Genomic DNA, 22,906 nt, shown 5'->3' with positions numbered 1-22,906 from the left:
AAGCATAAATGTTTTTTCTTTTTAATGACACGATGAGTCCACGGATCATCTTAATTACTAATGGGAATCAATACCCAAGCTAGAGTACACAAATGATACGGGAGGAACAAGACAGGGAACCTAAACGGAAGGCACCACTGCTTGAAGAACCTTTCTCCCAAAAACAGCCTCAGTCGAGGCAAAAGTGTCAAACTTGTAGAATTTTGAAAAAGTGTGAAGAGCGGACCAAGTTGCAGCCTTGCAAATCTGTTCCACCGAAGCCTCATTCTTGAATGTCCATGAGGGAGCAAGCGCCCTTGTAGAATGAGTCGTAACTCTCTCTGGATGCTGCTGTCCAGCAGTCTCATACGCAAAATTTATGAAACTCTTCAGCCAAAAGGAAAGAGAAGTAGCCGTAGCTTTCTGTCCCTTACGTTTTCCTGAGAAAACCACAAACAAGGCAAAGACTGACGAAAATCCTTTGTCGCCTGTAGGTAAAACTTTAACGCACAAACCACATCCAAATTGTGTAGAAGACGTTCCTTCTGAGAAGTAGGATTGGGACACAAGGAATGATCAACAATCTCCTGCTTAATGTTCCTATCAGAAACTACCTTCAGAAGAGTTCCCAATTTAGTACGTAAAACTACATTATCAGAATGAAAAATAAGGTAAGGGGACTGATACTGCAATGCCGAGAGCTCAGACACTCTGCGAGCCGAAGAAATAGCAACAAGAAATAAAACTTTCCAAGATATCATCTTAATATCTAAGGAATGCATAGGCTCAAACAGAGCACCCAGAAGAACTTTAAGAACTAAATTCAAACTCCACGGAGGAGTAACTGACTTGAACACAGGTCTAATCCTAACCAAGGCCTGACAAAAGGATTGTACATTTGGAACATCTGCCAGACGCTTGTGTAGCAAAATAGATAAGGCAGAGATTTGACCCTTTAGGGAACTTGTGGATAATCCTTTCTCCAGACCCTCTTGGAGAAAAGATAAAATTCTAGGAATCCTAACTCTTCTCCATGAGTAGCCTTTGGACTCACACCAATAGAGATATTTATGCCATATCTTATGGTAAAATTTTCTAGTGACAGGCTTACGAGCCTGAATCATGGTCTCAATGAACGATTCAGAAAAACCCTGCTTGGATAAAATTAACCGCTCAATCAGCTTCAGAGAAAGAAGATTTGGGTGAAGGAAGGGCCCTTGAATTAGAAGGTCCTTCTTCAACGGAAGTCTCCAAGGTGGTAGAGATGACACTTCCACCAGATCTGTGCACCAATCCTGCGAGGCCAAGCTGGTGCAATGAGGATCACTGATGCCTTCTCCTGCTTGATTCGAGCAATCACCCGAGAAAGAAGAGCAAACGGTGGAAAATAGGTATACTAGACTGAAGGTCCAAGGAATCGCCAGGGCATCTATCATTCCCGCCTGGGGGTCCCTGGACCTCGATCCGTATCTCGGGAGCTTGGCATTCTGTCGAGATACCATAAGATCTAATTCCGGCTGACCACACTTGAGAATCAGGCTGGAAAATATTTCCGGATGGAGTTCACACTCCCCCCGTATGAAAACAGAATTTATGCTTACCTGATAAATTACTTTCTCCAACGGTGTGTCCGGTCCACGGCCCGCCCTGGTTTTTTTAATCAGGTCTGATGAATTATTTTCTCTAACTACAGTCACCACGGTATCATATGATTTCTCCTATGCATATTCCTCCTTTACGTCGGTCGAATGACTGATCAACATCTCACAATAATACTGGCTTATATTTGAGCTGCAAAAAACAGAATTTATGCTTACCTGATAAATTACTTTCTCCAACGGTGTGTCCGGTCCACGGCGTCATCCTTACTTGTGGGATATTCTCTTCCCCAACAGGAAATGGCAAAGAGCCCAGCAAAGCTGGTCACATGATCCCTCCTAGGCTCCGCCTTCCCCAGTCATTCGACCGACGTAAAGGAGGAATATGCATAGGAGAAATCATATGATACCGTGGTGACTGTAGTTAAGAGAAAATAATTCATCAGACCTGATTAAAAAACCAGGGCGGCCCGTGGACCGGACACACCGTTGGAGAAAGTAATTTATCAGGTAAGCATAAATTCTGTTTTCTCCAACATAGGTGTGTCCGGTCCACGGCGTCATCCTTACTTGTGGGAACCAATACCAAAGCTTTAGGACACGGATGATGGGAGGGAGCAAATCAGGTCACCTAGATGGAAGGCACCACGGCTTGCAAAACCTTTCTCCCAAAAATAGCCTCAGAAGAAGCAAAAGTATCAAATTTGTAAAATTTGGTAAAAGTGTGCAGTGAAGACCAAGTCGCTGCCTTACATATCTGATCAACAGAAGCCTCGTTCTTGAAGGCCCATGTGGAAGCCACAGCCCTAGTGGAGTGAGCTGTGATTCTTTCGGGAGGCTGCCGTCCGGCAGTCTCATAAGCCAATCGGATGATGCTTTTAAGCCAAAAAGAGAGAGAGGTAGAAGTTGCTTTTTGACCTCTCCTTTTACCAGAATAAACAACAAACAAGGAAGATGTTTGTCTGAAATCCTTTGTAGCCTCTAAATAGAATTTTAGAGCACGAACTACATCCAAATTGTGCAACAAACGTTCCTTCTTTGAAACTGGATTCGGACACAAAGAAGGTACAACTATCTCCTGGTTAATATTTTTGTTAGAAACAACTTTCGGAAGGAAACCAGGTTTAGTACGCAAAACCACCTTATCTGCATGGAACACCAGATAAGGAGAACACTGCAGAGCAGATAACTCTGAAACTCTTCTAGCAGAAGAAATTGCAACCAAAAACAAAACTTTCCAAGATAATAACTTAATATCTACGGAATGTAAGGGTTCAAACGGAACCCCTTGAAGAACTAAATTGAGACTCCAAGGAGGAGTCAAAGGTTTGTAAACAGGCTTGATTCTAACCAGAGCCTGAACAAAAGCCTGAACATCTGGCACAGCCGCCAGCTTTTTGTGAATTAAAACAGATAAAGCAGAAATCTGTCCCTTCAAAGAACTTGCAGATAATCCTTTCTCCAAACCCTCTTGTAGGAAGGATAGAATCTTAGGAATTTTTATCCTGTTCCATGGGAATCCTTTCGATTCGCACCAACAGATATATTTCTTCCATACTTTATGGTAAATTTTTCTAGTTACAGGCTTTCTAGCCTGAATAAGAGTATCAATGACAGAATCTGAGAACCCACGCTTTGATAAAATCAAGCGTTCAATCTCCAAGCAGTCAGTTGGAGTGAGGCCAGATTCGGATGTTCGAACGGACCTTGAACAAGAAGGTCCCGTCTCAAAGGTAGCTTCCATGGTGGAGCCGATGACATATTCACCAGGTCTGCATACCAAGTTCTGCGTGGCCACGCAGGAGCTATCAAGATCACCGAAGCCCTCTCCTGATTGATCCTGGCTACCAGCCTGGGAATGAGAGGAAACGGTGGGAATACATAAGCTAGGTTGAAGGTCCAGGGCGCTACTAGTGCATCTACTAGAGTCGCCTTGGGATCCCTGGATCTGGACCCGTAGCAAGGAACCTTGAAGTTCTGACGAGACGCCATCAGATCCATGTCTGGAATGCCCCATAATTGAGTTATTTGGGCAAAGATTTCCGGATGGAGTTCCCACTCCCCCGGATGAAATGTCTGACGACTCAGAAAATCCGCTTCCCAATTCTCCACTCCTGGGATGTGGATTGCAGACAAGTGGCAGGAGTGAATCTCCGCCCATTGAATTACTTTGGTCACTTCTTCCATCGCCAGGGAACTCCTTGTTCCCCCCTGATGGTTGATATATGCAACAGTCGTCATGTTGTCTGATTGAAACCTTATGAATTTGGCCTTTGCTAGTTGAGGCCAAGCCTTGAGAGCATTGAATATCGCTCTCAGTTCCAGAATGTTTATCGGGAGAAGAGATTCTTCCCGAGACCATAGACCCTGAGCTTTCAGGGATTTCCAGACCGCGCCCCAGCCCACCAGACTGGCGTCGGTCGTGACAATGACCCACTCTGGTCTGCGGAAGCTCATCCCTTGAGACAGGTTGTCCAGGGTCAGCCACCAACGGAGTGAATCTCTGGTCCTCTGATCTACTTGGATCGTCGGGGACAAGTCTGTATAATCCCCATTCCACTGTCTGAGCATGCACAGTTGTAATGGTCTTAGATGAATTCGCGCAAAAGGAACTATGTCCATTGCCGCAACCATCAAACCTATTACTTCCATGCACTGCGCTATGGAAGGAAGAAGAACAGAATGAAGTACTTGACAAGAGCTTAGAAGTTTTGATTTTCTGGCCTCTGTCAGAAAAATCTTCATTTCTAAGGAGTCTATTATTGTTCCCAAGAAGGGAACTCTTGTTGACGGGAATAGAGAACTTTTTTCTACGTTCACTTTCCACCCGTGAGATCTGAGAAAGGCTAGGACAATGTCCGTATGAGCCTTTGCTTGCGGCAGAGACGACGCTTGAATTAGTATGTCGTCCAAGTAAGGAACTACTGCAATGCCCCTTGGCCTTAGCACCGCTAGAAAGGACCCTAGTACCTTTGTGAAAATTCTTGGAGCAGTGGCTAATCCGAATGGAAGTGCCACAAACTGGTAATGCTTGTCCAGAAAGGCGAATCTTAGGAACCGATGATGTTCCTTGTGGATAGGAATATGTAGATACGCATCCTTTAAATCCACCGTGGTCATGAATTGACCTTCCTGGATGGTAGGAAGAATTGTCCGAATGGTTTCCATTTTGAACGATGGAACCCTGAGAAATTTGTTTAGGATCTTGAGATCCAAAATTGGCCTGAATGTTCCCTCTTTTTTGGGAACTATGAACAGATTGGAGTAAAACCCCATCCCTTGTTCTCCTAATGGAACAGGATGAATCACTCCCATTTTTGACAGGTCTTCTACACAATGTAAGAATGCCTGTCTTTTTATTTGGTCTGAAGACAATTGAGACCTGTGGAACCTTCCCCTTGGGGGTAGTTCCTTGAATTCCAGGAGATAACCTTGAGAAACTATTTCTAGCGCCCAAGGATCCTGAACATCTCTTGCCCAAGCCTGAGCGAAGAGAGAGAGTCTGCCCCCCACCAGATCCGGTCCCGGATCGGGGGCCAGCATCTCATGCTGTCTTGGTAGCGGTAGCAGGCTTCTTGGCCTGCTTACCTTTGTTCCAGCCTTGCATCGGTCTCCAGGCTGGCTTGGTTTGAGAAGAATTACCCTCTTGCTTAGAGGATGTAGAATTTGAGGCTGGTCCGTTTCTGCGAAAGGGACGAAAATTAGTTTTATTTTTAGCCTTAAAAGACCTATCCTGAGGAAGGGCGTGGCCCTTTCCCCCCAGTGATGTCTGAAATAATCTCTTTCAAGTCAGGGCCAAACAGCGTTTTCCCCTTGAAAGGAATGTTAAGCAATTTGTTCTTGGAGGACACATCCGCTGACCAAGACTTTAGCCAAAGCGCTCTGCGCGCCACAATAGCAAAACCTGAATTTTTCGCCGCTAATCTAGCTAATTGCAAAGTGGCGTCTAAGGTAAAAGAGTTAGCCAATTTAAGTGCTTGAACTCTGTCCATAACCTCCTCATAAGATGCTTTATTGAGCGACTTTTCTAGTTCTTCGAACCAGAAACACGCTGCTGTAGTGACAGGAACAATGCATGAAATTGGTTGTAGAAGGTAACCTTGCTGAACAAACATCTTTTTAAGCAAACCCTCTAATTTTTTATCCATAGGATCTTTGAAAGCACAACTATCTTCTATAGGGATAGTGGTGCGTTTGTTTAGAGTAGAAACCGCCCCCTCGACCTTGGGTACTGTCTGCCATAAGTCCTTCCTGGGGTCGACCATAGGAAATAATTTCTTAAATATAGGGGGAGGGACAAAAGGTATGCCGGGCCTTTCCCATTCTTTATTTACAATGTCCGCCACCCGCTTGGGTATAGGAAAAGCTTCGGGGGGCACCGGGACCTCTAGGAACTTGTCCATCTTACATAATTTCTCTGGAATGACCAAATTGTCACAATCATCCAGAGTAGATAACACCTCCTTAAGCAGAGCGCGGAGATGTTCCAATTTAAATTTGAATGTAATAACGTCAGGTTCAGCTTGTTGAGAAATTTTTCCTGAATCTGAAATTTCTCCCTCAGACAAAACCTCCCTGGCCCCTTCAGACTGGTGTAAGGGCATGTCAGAACCATTATCATCAGCGTCCTCATGCTCTTCAGTATCTAAAACAGAGCAGTCGCGCTTTCGCTGATAAGTGGGCATTTTGGCTAAAATGTTTTTAATAGAATTATCCATTACAGCCGTTAATTGTTGCATAGTAAGGAGGATTGGCGCACTAGATGCACTAGGGACCTCCTGAGTGGGCAAGACTGGTGTAGACATAGAAGGAGATGATGCAGTACCATGCTTACTCCCCTCACTTAAGGAATCATTTTGGGCAACATTATTATCAGTGGCATCATTGTCCCTACTTTGTTTGTCACATTCATCACATATATTTAAATGGAGAGGAACCTTGGCTTCCGAACATACAGAACATCATCTATCTGACAAAGCACAAAAAACGTTTTAAAATAAAACCGTTACTGTCACTTTAAATTTTAAACTGAACACACTTTATTACTGAATATGCGCAAAAGTATGAAGGAATTGTTCAAAATTCACCAAAATTTCACCACAGTGTCTTAAAGCCTTAAAAGTACTGCACACCAAATTTGAAAGCTTTAACTCTTAAAATAACGGAACCGGAGCCGTTTTTACATTTAACCCCTTATACAGTCCCTGGTATCTGCTTTGCTGAGACCCAACCAAGCCCAGAGGGGAATACGATACCAAATGACGCCTTCAATAAGCTTTTTCAGTGGATCTGAGCTCCTCACACATGCATCTGCATGCCATGCTTCTCAAAAACAACTGCGCATTAGTGGCGCGAAAATGAGGCTCTGCCTATGACTAGAAAAGGCCCCCAGTGAAAAAGGTGTCCAATACAGTGCCTGCCGTTTTTTTAACAGAATTCCCAAGATTAAAATAACTCTTCAAAGTTATAAACCATTAAATATGCTTATAAAGTAATCGTTTTAGCCCAGAAAAATGTCTACCAGTCTTTAAAGCCCTTTATTCTTATATTAAAAAATGACAGCTTCCAGCATTACCAAGTCTTGTTAGAAATGTGTCATACCTCAAGCAGCAAAAGTCTGCTCACTGTTTCCCCCAACTGAAGTTAATTCATCTCAACAGTCCTGTGTGGAAACAGCCATCGATTTTAGTAACGGTTGCTAAAATCATTTTCCTCTTACAAACAGAAATCTTCATCTCCTTTCTGTTTCAGAGTAAATAGTACATACCAGCACTATTTTAAAATAACAAACTCTTGATTGAAGAATAAAAACTACATTTAAACACCAAAAAACTCTTAGCCATCTCCGTGGAGATGTTGCCTGTGCAACGGCAAAGAGAATGACTGGGGAAGGCGGAGCCTAGGAGGGATCATGTGACCAGCTTTGCTGGGCTCTTTGCCATTTCCTGTTGGGGAAGAGAATATCCCACAAGTAAGGATGACGCCGTGGACCGGACACACCTATGTTGGAGAAAAGGTCTGCTTGCTCAGAAAGTCTGCCTCCCAGTTGTCCACCCCTGAGTGGATTTCCGCCCACTGAATTATCTTGGTTACCTCTGTCATCGCTAAAGGACTCCTCGTTCCTCCCTGATGATTGATGTTAGCCACTGAAGTTATGTTGTCTGACTGGAACCTGATGAACTGGACCATGGCCAACTGTGGCCAGGCCAAAAGAGCATTGAAGATCGGTCTCAGCTCCAGAATGTTTATAGGAAGAGCAGACCGAGTCCAAACTCCCTGAGCCTTTAGGGAGCCCCAGACTGCTCCCCATCCTAGAAGGCTGGCGTCTGTTGTCACGATCACCCAGGATGGTCTGCGGAAGCAGGTTCCCTGGGAGAGATGATTCAGAGACAACCACCATTGAAGAGAATCCCTTGTCTCCTGCTCCAGTAGTATTCGAGGAGACAAATTGGTATAATCTCCGTTCCATTGTCTGAGCATGCTTAACTGCAAAGGTCTGAGATTGAACCGAGCAAACGGGATGATGTCCATTGCCGTCCCCATCAACCCGATTACTTCCATACACTGAGCCACTGATGGCCGAGGGGTGGACTGAAGTACTAGTCAAGTATCGATAATCTTTGATTTCCTGACTTCTGTCAGAAAAATCTTCATTGAAAGGGAATCTATTATGGTTCCCAAAAAAGTTACCCTTGTATTTGGAACTAGGGAACTCTTTTCCAAATTTACCTTCCAGCTGTGAGATTGCACGAAGGATAGCACCATGTCCGTGTGGGATCATGCTTGTTGTAATGATGGCATCTGGACTAGGATTTCGTCCAGATAGGGCGCAACCGCAATGCCCCGTAACCGAAGCACCGCCAACAGTGATCCCAGAGCCTTTGTAAAAATTCTGGGAGCAGTGGCAAGACCAAAAGGAAGAGCCACAAACTGGAAGTATTTGTCCAGAAAGGCAAATCTTAGGAACTTGTGATGATTCTTTTGAATGGGAACATGCAGACACGCGTCCTTTAAATCCACTGTTGTCATAAATTGACCCTCTTGGATCAAAGGAAGAAAGGAACGAATAGTTTGAAGGACGGTACTCTGAGAAATTTGTTTAGACTCTTGAGATGTAAAATTGGTCTGAAGGTTCCCTCTTTTTTGGGGACCACGAAGAGATTGGAATAAAATCCCTGACCCTGTTCCTGTATTGGAACTGGTACTATCACTCCCAGATCTGAGAGGTCTTCTACACAGTGTAAGAACGCCTCTCTTTTTGTCGGGTCTGCAGATAATCTTGAAAGCAGAAACCTGCCTCTGAGGGAAAACTTTTGAACTCCAGTTGGTATCCCTGGGACACAATTTCTACTGCCCAGGGATCCTGAACATTTTGAACCCAAGCCTGAGCGAAAAAGGAAAGTCTGCCCGGATCGGGGGCAAGACCTTCATGCCGTCTTTGATTCAATGGCAGGCTTTTTGTATTGTTTTCCCTTATTCCAAGATTGACTTGGTCTCCATGCAGGTTTGGACTGTTCCTGCTTGGAGGTAGTAGAGGAAGAATTTCCCTTGAAATTTCGAAAAGAACAAAAATTACTCTGACATCCTTTTTGTGTTTCTTTTATCCTGAGGGAGAAGATGGCCTTTACCTCCCGTGATATCAGAGATCATTTCCGTCAGACCAGGTCCAAACAAGGTCTTCCCCTTGTAAGGGAAAGCTAGAAGTTTAGACTTAGAGGACACATCCGCAGACCAAGGTTTCAACCACAGGGCTCTGCGAGCAAGAATAGAGAAACCCGAAATCTTAGCTCCCAGCTTTATCACTTGAAGGGAAACGTCCGTAATAAAGGAATTAGCTAATTTAAGAGCTTTAATCCTATCTTGGATCTCAGCCAAAGAAGTTTCTGTCCTGATAGCATCAGACAGTGCATCAAACCAATACGCCGCCGCACTAGTAACGGTAGCAATGCACACAGCTGGCTGCCATTGTAAGCCCTGGTGTACATACATTTTTTTTGAGTAGACCCTCTAATTTCTTGTCCATAAGATCTTTAAAGGCACAACTATCCTCTATGGGAATAGTAGTTCTATTAGCTAAGGTGGAAACAGCTCCTTCCACCTTGGGAACTGTTTGCCAAGCCTCCTTAACCAAGTCGGCTATGGGAAACATCTTTTTAAATATAGGAGATGGAGAAAAAGGGATACCCGGTCTCTCCCACTCCTTAGCAATGATCTCAGAAGCTCGGTCTGGGACCGGAAATACGCCTGTCAAGGAAGGAACCTCAAAATATTTGTTCAGCTTAGTGGATTTTTTAGCAATAACAACTACCGAGGAATCACTGCCATCCAATGTAGCTAAATCCTCCTTAAGTAACAGATTGAGGTGTTCTAGCTTAAACCTGAACGACAGCACTTTAGTATCAGCCAGAAGAATTACACTGTCCGAATCTGAAATTTCACCTTCAGATGCAGCTACGGTATCCTCCTCTTCAGGCTTCTGAGAGGAGATCTCAGAAATAGCAACAACTGCGTCAGAAACCTCGCTAACCTCCCTTAAAGTAACTCCAGCGGGAGTTTGAGAGGAAACACAGGGCACTGCTTGTGAGGGCGGTAAAATTTGGGACGTTTGAGGAGAAAGCTGTGGCATATATTGAACCTCAACAGAAGACTCCTGGACAACATCCACTTTAGAAGAGGTTGGCTCAGAAAAAATCTTTCCCTATAATTTAAAGGTCCTCTCAATATATGAGGTACAGAAAGGGATTGGTGGTTCCACATTGGCATCAAAACACAAGGAGCAAGTAAAATCTTGCAAGGCCCCTTGGTCCATACTGGTTCACAATTAGTCAATTATCAAATAAATACCTCAAATTTGCAATAAAAAAAAAATTAAAAGAAAAACAAAAAACGTTACTGTCTCTTAAATTTAAATAAGAAACATACTAACTTTAACTAACAGCAACTAAACTGACACCCCTACACCTCAGCAGCTCTTCTGAGGTGCCTAACTGACTGCAAGACCGGATAAACTTCCTTCTTAGTAAAAAAAAAACACAATCCGGACTCGATATGTTAACAGCATCGCTGCTTTCCGGTCCTAGAAGCGCTTGTTTGGCTTAAAACATGCGCTTCTAGGTAGAGACTGAAATTTTCTGCCTTGTTTGTCCGTTCACTGAGGCGCAATGCAAAGTGCGCACAACTCATCGTGGGCGTCGCAAACACTAACCAAGTCTCCCGGCCGTTATTGAGAAAAAAGAACGCAATATATAACACACAAGTGTAAACCACCAGAGCCATCTGCCCCCCAGTGCCTGCTAATGCTGTCCCTCCATAATAAAGTGTATTACATTAGCCACTTATATTGTGAACTATCAATAGTGAAGTGCTCCCTCTTTCTGAGTGTTTTCCTTGTTTTAGCCCCAGAAATAATAAAAGAGCACTTACCTCAAATGACTGCCTAACAGCACGGCAGTTCACCAGGCTTGAGAGGTCCTCTCCCTCACCTGGGCCTGTGAAAGAAAGAAATTCCTGAGTAAATATCCCTCAGGTGTTCTGATTTAGGGCAGCATTCATATATGGGAGGCGCAGTGAGAATTATGTCCCACAAGTTCCCATTGCTCTAAAGCCACCAATGCTCTACTGAAGAGACTAGGCTACGGCTACACCCCAGGACAAAGCAGCACAATCTTGCACTACTTTAAAAATAATAAACTCTTGAATGAAGACTCTTTTCTAACACCTCACTTTACCACTTCCTATCACTAACGTAGGCAAACAGGATGACTGGGTTGGAAGTGAAGGGAGGTGATATTTAACAGCTTTGCTGTGGTGCTCTTTGCCACCTCCTGCTGACCAGGAGGTGAATATCCCATTAGTAATTAAGATGATCCGTGCACTCATTGTGTCATTAAAAAGAAAGAATCAAGAGCAAACAAATAGGAGCAGGAAGAAAAAAAAAAAAAAAAGATGTGCATAAGACGCACAGGGTGGGGTCTTTGTGGACTCTCACCACCATGAAAGAAATTAATTTATCAGGTAAGCATACATTGTTTTCTTTCATACAGGTGGTGAGAGTCCACGATCCTCCTGGGAGCAAATACCTAAGCTGTCTAGTCCACAAGTAAAGATCCAAAGAGTGGGATTTAAAAAAAAAACCCCAACTTATTTTCTCAAAAACTAAATCCACAACTCCAATAAAAACCCAAAAGGGCAAAAACAAAATGTATGCTTACCTGATAAATTTCTTTCTTTCTTGACACTCCACGGATCATCAGTAATTACTGTTGGGAATCAATACCCAAGCTAGAGGACACAGATGATAAAGGGAGGGACAAGACAGGCAACCTAAACAGAAGGCACCACTGCTTGAAGAACCTTTCTCCCAAAAAACGTCTCAGCCGAGGCAAAAGTATCAAATTTATAAAATTTTGAAAAAGTATGTAGAGAAGACCAAGTTGCAGTCTGGCAAATCTATTCCACAGAAGCTTCATTTTTGAAGGCCCAGGAGGAAGAAACAGACCTTGTGGAATGAGCAGCGATTCTCTCAGGAGGCTGCTGTCCAGCAGATTCATAGGCCAAACGAATTATACTCTTGAGCCAGAGAGAAAGAGAAGTAGCCTCAGCTTTCTGACCCTTGCGTTTCCCAGAGAAACAGACAAAAAAGGCAGAGTACTGGCGAAAATCCTTAGTCACTTGTAAATTGAATTTCAACGCACGCACCACATCTAGATTGTGACACAAACATTCCTTATGAGAAGAAGGATTAGGACACAAAGAAGGAACAACGATTTCCGGATTAATATTCCTATCCGAAACCACTTTAGGAAGGAAACCTAACTTAGTACGTAGAATCACCTTATCAGCATAAAAGATAAGATAAAGGGAGTCACACTGCAACACAGAGTTCAGAGACTCTCAGAGCAGAAGAAATAGCAACCAGAAACAAAACTTTCCAAGATAACATCTTAATATCTAAGGAATGCATAGGCTCAAACGGAGACTGCTGAAAAACTTTAAGAAGAAGGTTAAGACTCCAGGGAGGAGTAACCGGTTTAAACACAGGCCTGATTCTTTTCAAGGCCTGACAAAGAGACTGTAGATCTGGCACATCCGCCAGATATTTAAGTAACAGAATAGACAAGGCAGATATTTGACCCTTCAAAGTACTTGCTGACAAACCCTTCTCCAGACTTTCCTGGAGAAAAGACAAAAACCTAGGAATCCTGACTCTACTCTACCAGAAACCTTTGGATTCACACCAGTACAGATATTTACAACATATTTTATAATAAATCTTTCTAGTCACAGGCTTACAAGCCTGAATCAAGGTCTCAATGACCGACTCTGAAAACCCACGCTTAGATAAAATCAAGCGTTCAATCTCCAAGCAGTCAGCTTCAGAGAAACGAGATTTGGATGAAGGAAGGGGCCTTGAAGTAGAGGGTCCTTCCTCAGAGGAAGCGCCTCCAAGGTGGAAGAGATGACATTTCCACAAGGTCTGCATACCAGATCCTGCAAGGCCATGCCGGTGCTATGAGAATCACCAACGCCCTCTCCTGCTTGATCCGAGCAATAACTCGAGGAAGGAGAGCGAATGGAGAAACAGGTATGCTAGACTGAAATTCCACAGCACCGCCAGAAGATCTATCAGGGCAGCCTGTGAATTCCTTGACCTCTAACCGTCCCTCTGGAGCGTGGCGTTTTGCAGAGACGCCATGAGATATAGCTCCGGCTGCCCCCATTTGAGGATTAAACTGGAAAACACCTCCTGATGGAGTTCACACTCCCCCAGGTGAAAAAAAAAATCAGCTTCCCAATTGTCCACTCCTGGAATGTGAATTGCAGATAGATAGCAGTTGTGGGTCTCCGCCCACTGAATAATCCTGGCCACCTTTGTCATGGCCAAGGAACTCCGAGTTCCTCCCTGGTGGTTGATGTAAGCCACCAAAGTTATGTTGTCCGACTGGAACCTGATAAACCCAAATAAAGCTCACTGAGGCCAGGCCAATAGAGCATTGAAGATCGCCCTCAGCTCTACGATGTTTATGGGAAGAACTGACTCCTCTCGAGTCCATAGACCCTGGGCCTTCAACGACCCCCATACTGCTCCCCATCCCAGGAAGCTGGCATCCGTGGTCACAATCACCCAGGTAGGTATGCGAAAACAGGTTCCCTGGGAGAGGTGTTCCTGAGACAACCACCACTGAAGAGATTTTCTTGTCACCTGATCTAGATCTATTCGCAGAGATAGATCCACATAGTCCCTGTTCCATTGCCTGAGCATGCATAACTGCAGAGGTCTGAGATGGAACCAAGCAAATGGGATGATGTCCACGGCAGCTACCATTAGACCAATTACCTCCATACATTGAACAACCGACCGTGGAGAGGACTGAAGGGCAAGGCAAGAGTCGAAGATTCTTGACTTTCTGACCTCTGTCAGAAATAGCTTCATTGATAGGGAGTTTAATATGGTCCCCAAGAACACTACCCTTGTGGCTGGAACCAAGGAACTTTTTCCCAGATTCACCTTCCAACCGTGGGAGAAAAAAAAAAAAAAACACAACAAGATCTCTGTATGAGAGTTTACTTGTTGAAAAGATGGCGCATGAACCAGAATGTCGTCCAGATATGGCGCCACTGCAATACCCCAAGACCAGATCACCGCCAACAGAGGTCCTAGAACCTTCGAAAAAATTCTGGGCGCTGTGGCAAGGCCAAACGGAGGAGCCACAAAGTACTTGTCTAGAAAAGCGAATCTCAGAAACCTGTGATGGTCCTTGTGGAAAATGAAGGTACACATCCTTTAGGTCTATGGTTATCATGAACTGACCCTCTTGAACCAAGGGAAGAATGGAACGTATAGTTTCCATCTTAAAAAGACGGTACTCTGACAAACTTGTTTAGACATTTTAGGTCTAAAATTGGTCTGAACGTTCCCTCTTTCTTGGGAACCACAAACAGACTGGAGTAGAATCCCACATCCTGTTCCTGTATTGGAACTGGAACAATCACTACCAAGGCGGAAAGGTCCTTGACACAATTTAAGGATGCCTCTCTTTTTATCTGGTCTACAGATAATCTTGAGAGGAATCTTGAACTCTAGTTTGTACCCCTGGGATACAATGTCCACCGCCCAGGGATCCGGAACATCCCGAACCCAGGCTTGAGCGAATAAAGAAAGTCTGCCCCCTACAAGATCCGCTCCCGGATCGGGGGCAGGCCCTTCATGCAGACTTTGATTCATTTTTGGGCTTCTTAGATTGCTTCCCCTTGTTCCAGGACTGATTGGGCTTCCAGGAAGACTTGAACTGTTCCTGCTTGGAAGAGGGGGAGGCTTACCTCTAAAGTATATTTCTCTTATCCTGAGGGAGGAAATGCCCTTTTCCTCCTGTAATATCTGAAATAATTTCAGCCAAACCTGGCCTAAACAAGGTCTTACCCTTGTAAGGAATCTTCAAAAGCTTGGATTTAGATTAAACCTTCAGACCAGGATTTCAAGCTAGTACATCAAAACCAGATATTTTTACACCCATCTTAATGACTTGTAAGGAAGCATCTGTGATAAAGGAATTGGCTAACTTAAGAGCCTTAATCATGTCCTGAATCTCCTCAAGAGAAGTATCTGTCTGAATAGAATCATACAAAGTATCAAACCAGTAAGCTGCAGTGCTGGTGACAGTGGCAATACATACCGCAGTCTGCCATTGGAGACCCTGGTAAACATACATTTTCTTTAGTAAAGCCTCCAACTTCTTATCCATTGGATCTTTGAAAGAACAACTATACTCTATGGGAATAGCAGTCCTCTTAGCCAAAGTGGAGATCGCTCCTTCTATCTTAGGAACTGTCTGCCTCGACTCCTTAATGGAATCAGCTATAGGAAACATCTTCTTGATAATAGGAGATTGAGAAAAAGGAATACCAGGTCTCTCCCACTCCCATGCAATAATCTCTGTCGCACAGTCTGGAACAGGGAAAACTTCCACCGCGGAGTTAACATCAAAGTATTTGTTCAGCTACTGGACTTCTTAGGATTGACTACGACCATCATGTCGGAGTAGTAGCCAAAACCTCCTTAAGAAGCATGCAAAGGTGTTCTAGCTTGAATCTGAAGGATACCACTTCAGTATCAGAAGGAGGAATTAAACTATCTTAATCTGAGATTTCACTCTCAGACGCTACCAAAGTAACTTCACCCTCAGACTTCTGAGACAAAACACTCTGGGTAGTCACAACCAGATCAGAAACCTAACTGATTCCTTAAATTTCCTTTTACGCCTTTCTGCAACATGGGAAAAGCGGATAATGCTTCAAATACCGCAGAGGATACCTGGGTAGCAATGTCCTGCAGAGAAAATCCTACGGGATTGTGAGAGGAAACGCAAGGGCACTGCATGTGGAGACTGAAAAGTTTGGGACGCCTGAGGAGAAAGCTGCGGGATATCTGCTTCAGGAGACACCTGAACAGCATCCACCTTAGCTAATGGTGGCTCATAATCAAAAATCTTCTCCCTATAACAAAGTTCTCTCTATGCAAGAGGAACAAAAAGGGACTGGGGGTTCCACCTGGGAATCATAAAGCTGGCATACAACAATTTGCAAGGCCTCTTGTTCCATTCTCAATAAAAGTGAAAAGAGAGAAAAATAAACTATTTCTTTTACACCAAGGAAAAAGTACTGCGCCTTTATATACTCTGTAAATCAAGTTAGCCTAAAAACCGTAACAAACAGGCAATCCCAAACACCTCAGCAGTTCACTGAGGTGCCTACCTGTCCTGCAGCCTGAGCTTAATATTTCCAACGATCCGATCTCGCAACGGAAACGCTAACCTCCACATAGCAGCCGATAACTGCGTCACTATTCTGCAGCCAACAGAGCCCCAGAAAGTGCGCCAACGGAACGGGCCACCAACAAGAATCCTCCCCCTTTTGCAAGGAGCTGTCCCACAGACATAACGGAACAGTATTATGGATAAAAACAATACCCAAAGTACAGCCCGGATCTTAACCGGAGCTAAAAACACTGAGCCACCAATATTGAATAAATATCTCCCCATCACAGTCTCCAGTGCCCTGATAAACTGCCAAGATATTAACCCTTTCTTAACTGAGTAAAATTAACGTCCCTGTTAAACAGCATATAGCTGCAGAAGTGCCAAATTCTCCTTTTCCCCAAGAAAAAAATGGCACTTACCTCAAGATAGTCCGTCTGGTACAGCTCACCTGGTTTGAGAGGATTCTATACCTCACATGGACCTGTGGAAGAAGAATCCGAGTAAGCTTACTCAGGCTTTCTGATATAGGGCAGCAGAGTCTTGAAAAAGCGCAGTGAGGATTGTACCTCACAAGTTCTAAAGTGCTCAAAAGCCACCACTGCCCTACTGAAAAGACTGACGTGGACTATGGCTAGGCCCCAGTACAGATCAGAGGAAACCTACTCTGCTTTAAAATAATAAAATCTTGATTGAAAAAAACTTCCTATCAGACACCTAAACTTCACCTCTTCTTTGCACTGCAGGCAAAGAGAATGACTGGGTATTGTGGGTAGGGAAGTGATACTTAAAGTGAAAGTAAATCCTAGCGTTTTACAAACGCTAGGATTTACTATTGAAACAAAGGGAACTTTCATTCATGAAGTATAAGATCTTTCATTCATGAAGTATAAGATACTTCATGTAAAAAGCTCCTTAATTTGATTCAATCGATCGCCGCTCTTAGCTCCTACAGCAGCCCACGGCTAAAAAAATGTTTTTGCTAAGAGGTGACATTTTCGACTCTTAGCCAATAGCCGTGCGGTAAATCCGGCTTGGCGCCCATGGGAGCCGGATTTCCGCACGAATATTGGCTAAGAGTCGAAAACGTCACCTCTTAGTCAAAAATATTTTTAGCCATGCGCTGCTGTAAGAGCGGCGATCGATTGAATCAAATAAAGGAGCTTTTTACATGAAGTATCTTATACTTCATGAATGAAAGTTCCCTTTGTTACAATAGTAAATCCTAGCGTTTGTAAAACGCTAGGATTTACTTTCACTTTAACAGCTTTGCTGGGGTGCTCTTTGCCTCCTCCTGCTGGAGTGATATTCCCAACAGTAATTACGGATGATCCGTGGACTCACTGTGTCATTAGAAAGAAATGCATGCAAATAAAAAATGGACAGGCAACTAATGCTGTATACATCCTGAGGCAACTACCTGAAGGACTTCCTTACCAAAGACCACCTCAGAAGAAGCAAAAACACCAAAATAGTAGAATTTAAGAAAAAATAGCTGCCTTGCAAAGCTGGACAACAGAAGCCTCATTCCTAAAAGGAAAAGAAATGGTAACTGAATAAAATTAGCAGTGATCTGTTAAGGTTGATGCTAACCTGCCTCCAAAAAAAGCTTTATGAAATAGAAGAACCAAGAAGACAAAGAAATGGCAGAAGCTTATTCCCCCTTTTATGTAACAAGAAAAAGAACACAAACTAGACTTAAAAAGTATTATATTGATGCTACTATAGTTTTTTTCTTTAAAGGGACAGTCAACACGCAAGGCGGCAAGGCAGGAGGGTTATAGTGCAGGCGGATCTTCGGTTTTTTATTTTCAATATCAAATCATGTTAACGGAAGTGTTGACTGTCCCTTTAACAACAAATTCCTGTCTGATACAGACAAGATACAACACTAGGAAAGAAAAAAAATATAGTCCTAAGAAACTGCCATATCCTAAAACAATAAGATAAGAACACATACAAGAGCAGATAACAGAAAACTCTAGCAGAAAAAAAACAGGCAAAACAAACAAAACCTAAATGCATAGCCTACAAACCCCTCAAAACCAATACAAAACGTCAAGTAGAAAAATTAGTTTAACAATGGACTTAATGCTAGCCAAAGCTATGAATATCTAAAATATAAGCAATTTTCCAAAGGGAAAGAACTGAAATCTGACTCTTAATAAAAACAAAAAAAAAAATGCAGATAAACCCTTATCCAAGCCACCCTGGCAAAAAAAACGTAGTCATTCTGGAAAAAATGCCAGAAAAAACCCATGATCCTTACATCAAGAAATAAAGCACCGCTAACCCTTATAATAAAATTTTCCTGAATTCAGGCTCAAAAACACCTGTATCATAAACTCAATAACAGAATCAGAGAACCCTCTCCGCTTAAGAAAAATTCACTCAATCTCAATGCCATCAGGTTTAGAGATTTGAAACCAAAAATGTGAAATGCAAAGGAATAGACCCAAAAGGGGCAACTGGACATCTGAACTAGATCTGCAAGACCAAATCCTAGCAAGTAGAATCACAGACGCTCCCTCTAGATTGATTAGGCAACAACCCTGGAATAAAGGAATTGGCTAGTTTGAGAGCCTAAAGCCTATCTTGCATCTCCTCCAATGGAGTCTCTACTAAAATTGATTCAGACAAGGGGGTCGCACCAATAAGATGCCACACTTGCTACTGTGGCAATGAAAACTGTAGGTTGCCATTGAAGAACATGATGAACATACATCGTCAAATAAGCTTCCAGTTTTTTGTCCATGGGATCCTTAAAGGAGCAGCTATCCTAGTCTATAGGGATCGTAGTTCTCTTAGCCAGAGTAGAAATAGCCCCTTCTACTTTAGGCACCAAGCTCCAAGAATCTTTAATGGAGTCAGCAACAGGAAACATCTTTTTAAATACAAGAGACGGGGAGAAAGGAATCCCTTGCTTCTCCCATTCCTGTGAAATAATCTCTGTCACATAATCTGAAACTGGAAAAAACTTCCACAGAGGAAGGAACATCATAGTATTTATTAAGTTTACTAGACTTCTTAGGGTTGACAACGACAGAAGTATCGGAGTTGTCCAAAGTAGCCAATACCTTCTTAAACAGTACACAAAGGTGTTCAAGCTTAAATCTGAAGTTTACTTCTTCAGTATCCGATGAAGGAATAATACCGTCCGAATCTGAGATTTAACCATCAGAGGCAATCGCTATATTCTCTTCATCAGACTTATTAGGGAGGGCAACCTGCGTAGCAGTAGGTGGAACAGAAACCTTACTATCTGAATGTCTAATTTTCGTCTTGCGTTTTCCCAGCATAGGAAAAGCAGATACCGCAGAAGACAGCTGTGCAGCTAAATTTGCAGTCAAATAAACTCCTCCAGGAGACTAAGAGGAACTGCAGGACACTGTATGTGACGCCATAGAGGCTTGGGATGTTTGAGGAGAAAGCTGTGGCATTGCCTGAACAGCATCATCCTGAGAGACATTGTGCTCAGAGGGCAAAAATGTATCTTTGAATTGAAGTGTTCTAGCTAAGCAACGTTATGCAAAAATTATTTAAAATAATAAACCAATCAGGCCCCCTACCGTGCCTTACCGTAAAACTTATACACAATTTGTCTGCCAGAAGTCTCTAAAACGATCATATAGTAGATCGACACTGAAGAGACTAAAATTCAATGACGTTACTCTGCTCCGAGAATATCCGACAGCAGAGAGAAGTCACATGACTGGCAGAGAGAGGGAACTACGCAGCAAATAAAAGGCGCACGTTTCCCTCTGCCTACAACATAAGATGCAAGTAGCTGCAGCTGGTTTCAAACTCAAGCAGTTTGTCAGTTAGCCTGTTCTAGCTAAGCAAGCAAAGAAAACCAACTGACAGATTGTAAATTTATACATAAATCCCTGTATAAAACATAAGTCACACACACATACTAAAAGTATTTCAACAAAATTAGTCCAAAGAGGAAAAACGTCCCAATAAAGGGAAGATTAACCCCTAGTTTCAACATACATAATGTGCCTGCCCACTGCCAAAGAAAATCCTATATAAAGGATTTTAAAAATGTCCCCATCTACTGCATATGACATATTCTTCTGAAGTGCAAGTCTCCAAGACCTAGAAAACAAAAGCACTTACCTGTAGTCTAGCTGTCCGGCAGGAAGGCAGCTCACAAGGCGTGAGAGGACACACACTCCTTACAGAGACCTGTAGAAAAAGATAGAACAAAGTAACCAACTCTGGCTTTCTGTACCATGGGCAGCAATGTGTTAGGAAACAAAGCAGGGACCACCTCACAACTTCTTAACTGCTTAAAAGCCACCACTACTCTACTAAAGAGATCGACGTGGACTCAACTAAACCCAAATCCTTGCTTGCAGGGAAATGTACCCAAAAGAGGAATTAATTAATTCAGACACCAAACTTCACCTACTCCATTGACAGAGGCAAAGAGAATGACTGGGGATTATGGGTAGGGGAGTGACAACAGCTTTGCTGTGTTGCTCTCTGCCTCCTCCTGCTGGCCAGGAGTGATATTCCCACTAGTAATTAAATGACGTTGTGGACTCTCCATATCTTAGGAAAGTAAACAATTTTACAGTATACTGTCCCTTTAAATCAAATCCACCCTGGAACAACACAAAAGAAACACCTTAGGCCAGAGCCGAATGCCGATATACCTGAGGGGAAAGACTGTGGTCTGCGTCAGGGCGCCTCTTCAAAATAGACTTAGGCATAGGTTCATCTGAAAACCTGGTCTGTTCGCTCAGGCACTCCTGGTAGCCAGAACTTGCCGGACGGAGATCAGCAAATCTGGTCACACAACACAAAGATGGGATGAGAGCGGCCATACTACAGAAAGTTCATAACACAGTTACATTTATTTTTTACAGATTAAAGGGACACTCAAGTCAAAAACATAAATCATGCTTACCTGATAATTTCATTTTCTTCTGAAGGGAAGAGTCCATAGCTACATTCATTACTTTTGGAATTTTCAGAACCTGGCCACCAGGAGGAGGCAATGACACCCCAGCCAAAGGCTTAAATACCTCCCCCACTTCCCTCATCCCCCAGTCATTCTGCCAAGGGAACAAGGAACAGTAGGAGAAATATCAGGATGAAAAAAGATGCCAGAAGTACAAAAAAATTACAGCCCCCTCATAGAGAAAAAACACGGGCGGGAGCTGTGGACTCTTGCCTTCAAAAGAAAATTAAATGATCAGGTAAGCATAATTTATGTTTTTCTTCTTAAAAGGTAAGAGTCCACAGCTGCATTCATTACTTTTGGGAAAACAATACCCAAACTAGAGGACACTGAATGCAAAAAACGGGTGGGTACAAAATGCAGCCCCTCGAAGGGCACCACAGCCTGAATTACTCAACACCCTAAAATTTAAAGTACAAACGACACGGGAGAAAACCCAAGCCCAGATAACTGCACTTAAGTTACATTGCCAACAAAGCCAAACTAAAAAAAACACTCAGACCTAGAGTCCTTCAAGCCCAAAACGACCTCTGAGGCGTCCGCCCCACGGGACACGACTCCCAAGAAGGTACTCGGCCAGAGATAAGGACCACATCCGTCCCCCAAAAGGGAAAACAGAGTCCAGGAAAAATCCAAAGGAACCTTTCCCACTCAACACCCATATAGCAACCCATGGCTGTCTTACAATAGCAACGCCCAGGGAGACGAACCCCCTAGAAACACAAGGACCGGAGAAAAAGATCCATACACAGGGGAACATGTCCCAAAAGGACTCAAGGAACACCCTCATATCCCTGATCCTGTACCCTACCCTAAGGTACACCAGGAAAAGCCATGAGTCCCCATTGCCCATAACATGTCTAGACCAGCAGGCTAGACAGAGACAGCAGAAACCGGATAACTATCCCAGCAGCTAAAAAGAGTTCTCCAAAAGAACTTCAAACCACCTGAACAGGAACTCTTAATGACCAGCTTCCAGAAGGAAGGCTGACTCCACATTGCTAACCTAAACCACAGAAAGGCGCTTCAAAGCTTGTTAGCATCCAGACAAGTGCAATTAGCTATAGCTGGTTACACTATTACAGTGCAAATAGCTGTAGATGGCTCCAACTGCAAACCTTCCAAGGGCTTGCTGCCCTCCGAATAGCGGCTCCAAGGAGCGCACCCTCCCGGCACTAGACATTTTAGCCCGCTGCTACAAACGGCATGCTACCGTGAGTCAGAATAGACATTGTGCTCGGGTACGAGACCACCTACACGCTGTCTTTCGGCAAAAAAGGCACACTTACCAAGGGAAGAAGTCCCCCAAAACCTCAGCATCCATATATCTGATGTAACCCGTAGAAGAAGCCCCCACAGGAGCAAACCCTCAGCCTCCCGCTGCAGGAACATAGGAACCAGACACTACATCACAGCTCCTCTTCCAGGATCCTGAAACGCAAGAAAGGGAAAAACCCCTGCAATGCAAGACCAAGGACCCCCAGGACTCCACAGATACTAAGGTGACTCCGATCCCGGAGAACCCAATCCCCACTCTAGAAGAGAAGGGAGTGAAAACGGAAAAACATCCTACCATAGAGGCGAGACCCCTTGGCCATTTTGCC

At 43.6% G+C, this 22,906-nt stretch overlaps 1 protein-coding gene across 1 annotated transcript in view; it reads right to left on the bottom strand.

The window, feature by feature from the left end:
- ZNF318 (zinc finger protein 318) overlaps nucleotides 1–22,906 on the bottom strand; it is a 67,259-nt gene that overhangs the window by 12,562 nt on the left and 31,791 nt on the right. The window contains exon 3 of the mRNA XM_053712770.1: nucleotides 20,995–21,127. Within this exon, the coding sequence (XP_053568745.1) occupies nucleotides 20,995–21,127 (133 nt within the window). The remainder of the gene's footprint in view (nucleotides 1–20,994; nucleotides 21,128–22,906) is intronic.

Source organism: Bombina bombina, chromosome 4, assembly GCF_027579735.1.
Source record: "Bombina bombina isolate aBomBom1 chromosome 4, aBomBom1.pri, whole genome shotgun sequence".
Taxonomy (NCBI): domain Eukaryota; kingdom Metazoa; phylum Chordata; class Amphibia; order Anura; family Bombinatoridae; genus Bombina; species Bombina bombina.
The sequence above is the reverse complement of the archived record's forward strand: the minus strand, read 5'-3'. Positions and strand labels throughout refer to the sequence as shown.